This window comes from Triticum urartu, chromosome 5, assembly GCF_003073215.2.
Source record: "Triticum urartu cultivar G1812 chromosome 5, Tu2.1, whole genome shotgun sequence".
Classification (NCBI taxonomy): Eukaryota; Viridiplantae; Streptophyta; class Magnoliopsida; order Poales; family Poaceae; genus Triticum; species Triticum urartu.
In genome coordinates, this window is record NC_053026.1 from 551720206 (window position 1) to 551725989 (window position 5784).

A 5784-nucleotide genomic window follows, 5' to 3' on the forward strand; every position below is an offset into this window, starting at 1 on the left:
TACGACATCACTTGCGAGTACCACGGTGACTTGGGGAGGAAGTGTCTGGTTTGCCGTTGTGAGGAACTGACAGCTCCTACACGCCTACATGCATCTACGATACAGTGTTCTCCACCGAGGAGGACTCCCTCATTTACCTTTTTCAATTTCCATGCATGGGTACAGCCGTGTAGGCAGGAGAATGCATCGAAGAAAGGCATAGAGGCAATGATGCACAAACGCCGGGTTCTCCCGCTAGTCGCCAGCGCTTGGTTCTCTCGTAGCTTAGTGAGGGCCAAAGGGGGCAATGCCCCCCCCCCCCCCCCCCCCCCGCACCAAATTTATTTCTTTGTATAAACACACAGTAATATTTAGTATTTAATAATACTTGAGCAAACTTTAATAGAATACATAAGATTAGGTCCCTCAACTCTATTTAAGACTCATTTAGCCCTCTTACAAATCGTGTTAAAGCTTCGGCACTGCTCGTAGCATAGCATCTGCCTTCTTGAAGCGGGGTGCTTGTGTTGGCCTTGTTGGTTCCGTCGTCTCGTTTTCCGGGAGCAGGACTCCTGCAGATTTTTTTTCACGGGCGCTACCCGGTCACATACATATTCCGACGGCCAACTTGTCGCCGTCGACCAAACACTGGCTGTCAAGACGGGCACGGATCATGTACGCTACTGGGAGGAATTTCCTTTCTCGCTAGGGAGGTGGTCTGCTGCACGACGACTGCACCCATTTCCTAAAAAAGTAAGTAGTGCACACATCCAGCAATCCATAGACCCCCCCCCCCCCCCCCCCCCCCCTAGAACCAGAGCGTTCGGTACCCCGTTATGTCCATTTCTGGTATGGTGCGCAGCACTGCTGCACCAACTCTGCCTCAGTAGCAAACAGTACTCTACTCATCTGCCCATATAGCTAGTGGAACACTCTTCAAGTGCCACTCACTCACAAGCACACCACGCGCGAACAAATTTGAACTCGTTCGGACTCGGGAGTACTCAGCAGGTCGGGATCGGAAGCGAGATCATGGGCAGCTCGTTCGGGCTCGTGGACTTCAGGGGGAGGCCGGTTGACACCAGCAGGCATGGAGGAGTCAGAGCTTCCATGTTCATTTACAGTAAGTGAACTCATCGCCTCTGCTTTCCTTCATCAGCAGTGTGAGAGTGGATTGCTGGCTTCATAGTGTCTTGACATCGGTTTAAGCCACAACTATTTTCGGACGGAGGGAGTACACAGTACCATGCTGCATATGCCCTGGTTTCAGACTAGCTCGCTCGGACACTTCTTAGAGAAGCCAAGTCTGAACTTGTAACAACGCTGCTGTGTACATATACAGTCATGGTGTGGCTCGGCAACGTGGCCAACATCGCCAACAGCATGAACATGGTGAGCTACCTCCGCGGGACGATGAACATGGGCGTAGCCGCGGCCGCGACCACCAGCACCAACTTCGTCGCCGCGCTGCAGATGTTCACCGTCCCGGCGGCTTTCCTCGCCGACTCCTATGTCAAGCGCTTCTACACCGTCCTCATATTCGCCCCCGTTGAGATTTTGGTAACCGACCAACTCGTCCATGCATATTCGCTACTCTACGCGTTTTTGTTTCGTTTTGCGAGTAGCGTCTAGTTTGTTTTCAAGGAAAAAAAAATGCTACGTAGAGTACTTAAGAGTCCCTAAAGTAATTAACCATAAAAAATAGAAAATTACAACCATATAGTTTTCTATGACACTTCGAGGAACAAAGCTAAATGCATAATGCAGCTGCAGCTAGCTGGTGTTACAATAATTATAGCGTTTCTTCCCTCTTATCTTAATAGTGGAATAATGCTGTACAGTGCAAAACTCTTTGCCTGTTCGGGAAAGAAAAAGCATGCAAGAATGAGATGTTCTACCTGTTTGCCACTTTAGTTGTTCGGTTGTTGCAGTGTCTCCATTTCTATTATTAGGTTAGTGGAATATTATTGGGGGCATGAGCTGATGTTATGTAGTGTCTATTATGTGGACAATATCATTTTTTATTATTCATTGTTTAAAAGGAGCCAAAGTTTTGCCTCATTCATTAATTAAGAAAAAAAAGAGTTCCCCGATTAATTGACGGAAAACCAGACGAAAAGCCGTCAAAAACTCGCCCACATGCGAACTACTCTAAAACAATGTAGTCACACAACCCCTCAACAAATACATCCAACATAGAATCAATACTGCCCCAAAATACATGGGTCACACCAATTGAACCACACTGACACACAACATCTTGAGAAGGACATAACGATAGAGACAATAGATACATCCAAACCCACGTTTGCAACTAAGACAACTCTATCATGAAAGCACATTCGTCTCCCTATTATTGCTCTTGCCATTGCATTTGCTAGCTTTCTTCTTCTTGTGGATGCCCGATTGAGGGTGAGCACCATTCTGCTTGCATTTGTCCCTTGATGCCATCTGCCACAAGAGACGTCCAATCATTTTTCCGGATTTATTCAACCGAAACTGCTGTGCAGCCGAAATTGCATGAACGACATATAGCCGATAGTCAAATCCAACGGTGCACCAGTGTTGGTGACATGCATTGTATGGCGTGATCTTCAGTGTCGTCCACAAATCGTGCGGTGGCATCGTATGTATAGCAATGCTCTTATTCAACAAGCTGCAACAGATGGGTTCAACTGATCCATTCAACTTCCAACAGATTGCCTTGATGTATTGACATATATTGCCCGCCATTTTTCTTTTGTTCGAACTTTCGAAGTAACTAACTACTTCATCCGTTTGAAAATAGCTATCGCTCAAACAGATGTATCTAGCACTGCAATATGTTTGGATACATTATTAATTTAGTATGGTATCAAAGCCAATTGGTCTTAAGTTCAACACCCTACCATTGTACTATTAAAAAAAGTAGTTATGGCCTACACCACCAGCATGCTTAAGTTTCAGAAACATGCTCGTCCCGGTGCTTCCAGATCGTCTAGGGCACGAGCAAGGTGGCAGATGCCATTGTTGCACTCGTTGGCAGGATCAAAATTCAAAAACGAGGCATCGTCCTAGGCTACGACAGGTGCTCTAGGACTCAGGGATGTCCACTAAATTTGCTACCCCCTTTTTGTACCTTGCGCCTCCTAGGAGGATTGTAACAACTTCTACAACTACCATCCTTGTTGCTATTCAAGAACTGAATATATAGTTGTTGAGTTTCAAGATTGAAATACATATCTAAGTTTCAATATAAACCATTTCTACTACAGGGTTACATCCTGCTAGCCATCCAAGCACACGTCCCCTCGCTTCACCCGCCGGCGTGCGGCGTCAACGAGCCACATAACTGTGAGCCGGTGCACGGCACCAACCTAAGTCTGCTTCTCCTTGGCATGTACATGATCTGCATCGGTGAGGGAGCCATCCGGGCATGCCTACCAGCGCTCGGTGGCGACCAGTTCGACAATGCTGACCCCGTTGAACGGCGGCTGGAGTCGAGCTTCTTCAACTGGTACACCTTCTCTGTGTCAATGGGATCCTTCTTCGGGCTCATCTTCGTCGTGTGGCTGGAGAACAACAAAGGGTGGGGTGTTGGCTTTGCTGTGTGCGCTGCGATCGTGCTGCTTGGGTTGCTCATTTGGGCGGCTGGGTTCCCCTTCTATCGCAACCAGGTGCCAACTGGGAGCCCCATCACTAGGATTATGCAGGTAATCAATTAATACATGAGCTTTGAATTATTTCAATTGTTCTGAAAGAAACATTTGAATCATTTTTGTTCGAGGTTTACAATAGTACTATAAGTTTTAGAGGGATTTTTTTATCGTGCAAGGGATATATGGTGCATACATACACCACCTGTCGTTGCTTTGAAATTTGTGCCACTTTTTTGTTTTTTTTTTGACAAAAAAATTGTATTGTTTCGAAGTATTACATAATATTTTCTTGGGTTTTCTTTTAATTTGTATCATAATGTTCCATTAAGTACCAGCGAATTCATTTGAAACAAGTGCACTCTTGATTGCTTGTATACAAGACGAAAAAAACCTATGAAACATTATGTATTTATGTAACACTTCTTTTTTTAACAAAAGGGCGGCCTTCCTCTCCTATTTTAATTTATGAAAATTATCTAGTTCATTATGTAACACTATGAAACGGAACCAAATTTTGTCACCGTGGCACGGATCTCAAAACAGCGACGAATATCCCATGCATGATAATATATCATTTCCGCAATCTTTTTACTAATGCCGGCAAGTCTTCTTTCAGGTTATGGTAGTAGCATGCAAGAAAAGGAATTTTAAGCTACCTGGGAACCCTGACGACTTAAACCAGATGAGTGACGATAACGCTAAAGGCCTCGAGGTGCTACACAGAACAGAAGGCTTACAGTACGTCAAAATCAGACCTAAATATTACTGTATGTCCTGTTGTCAGTTTAATTATGGTTCCAAAACAGAATTGTGTGAGTGTGACTCGTCTCACCATCTTCCAGATTCCTGGACAAAGCAGCAATAAAAATAGAGAACGGGGCGAGAGGGCCATGGTCGCTCTGCAACGTGACCCAGGTGGAGGAGACAAAGATTATGTGCCGCATGATCCCGATCTTCGTAACCTCGGCGCTCGGCTACATGCCCGTGTCCATCATCCTCAACTTCACCGTCCAGCAGGGCAACACCATGGACACCAGGCTGGGCGCGACCACCGTGTCCCCCGCGACGCTCTTCGTCATCCCGACCGTCTTCCAGCTGGTGATCCTGGTGGTGTACGACCGGCTGCTCGTCCCGCTCCTGCGCAGGGCCACCGGCTACGTCGGCGGCGTCACGCACCTCCAGCGCATCGGCGTGGGGTTCGTGGCCGCGGTGCTGGCCAGCGCCGTCGCGGCGCTCGTGGAGACGAGGAGGAAGGCGGTGGCGCGCGGGAGCGGCCTCGTGGACTCGCCCGCCGGGGTCCCACTCCCGATGTCCGTGTTCTGGCTGACGCCGCAGTTCTTCCTGCTCGGGGTGGTGGACGTCACCTCCTTCGTCGGCCTCCTCGAGTTCTTCTACAGCGAGGCCTCCGCCGGGATGAAGTCCATCGGGAGCTCCGTGTTCTACTGCATGCTGGGGCTGGCCGCCTGGTTCTCCACCTTGCTGATCCAGCTGGTGAACCGGGCCACGAGGCGGGGTGGTGGGGAGGCAGGGTGGCTGGACGGAGCCAACCTCAACAGGAGCAGGCTTGATTCCTTCTACTGGTTGGTCTGTGTTCTTGAGCTGGTCTCCTTCGTGGTCTACCTGTTCTGGGCGTGGAGGTACGTCTACCGGAATGACCAAAGGGTTGCCGCTGAAGACGACAAGAAGACTATTCCATCAGCTGCTTATGTGGATGGGATCTGAATCAATATGTTGTGTACTATACTATCGATCGAGCTGGTAAAGTTGCTTTGCCAAGACAGATTGGTTGCCATGCCCATGCATGACGCTGAACTTCCTTTCGAGCTCTCGCGAGTCGCGATAGTACCACCGTGTTATTGAAGACGCACTGGAGCTCAAATGCACCTGTATTAAATAATAAAATTAATAAAGAAACAAAATAATGTATTTTTTGCAGCAAACGTTGTTGAATGCTCTACATATACGTACAATTTTTCACTAAGAAAAACATTTCAATGCTCTAGACAAAAACAAAAGCAAAATCGGTGCTTCAGAATGCTTTCAATTTTTTTTTGAATGCATGCATGGGGTGGATGGCAATAATTTTCCCCAGCGCGATGGCCTAACCCCTCACTCTGGATTCGCTTGCAATCCCCTCTCATTTCGACTCTGCTCTTCTACATTGTCT

The 5784-nt window shown here is 47.6% G+C and overlaps 1 protein-coding gene across 1 annotated transcript; it reads left to right on the forward strand.

Moving 5' to 3' along the window:
* Nucleotides 1-800: 800 nt before the first annotated feature.
* Nucleotides 801-5543, forward strand: LOC125510615 (protein NRT1/ PTR FAMILY 4.5-like). Its single transcript, XM_048675841.1, has 5 exons — nt 801-1102; nt 1322-1539; nt 3234-3671; nt 4234-4355; nt 4460-5543. Exons 1-5 carry the CDS (start codon nt 1012-1014, stop codon nt 5337-5339), a joined length of 1749 nt encoding a protein of 582 aa, XP_048531798.1. The 5' UTR covers nt 801-1011; the 3' UTR covers nt 5340-5543.
* The last annotated feature ends 241 nt before the right edge of the window (nt 5544-5784 follow it).

Coding starts and splice junctions, on each gene's coding strand:
- LOC125510615 (XM_048675841.1), top strand. CDS start 1,012: ATGGGCAGCTCGTTCGGGCTCGTGGACTTCAGGGGGAGGCCGGTTGAC. Junction 1,540..3,233: donor TCGCCCCCGTTGAGATTTTG/GTAACCGACCAA, acceptor TTTCTACTACAG/GGTTACATCCTGCTAGCCAT. Junction 3,672..4,233: donor CCATCACTAGGATTATGCAG/GTAATCAATTAA, acceptor GTCTTCTTTCAG/GTTATGGTAGTAGCATGCAA.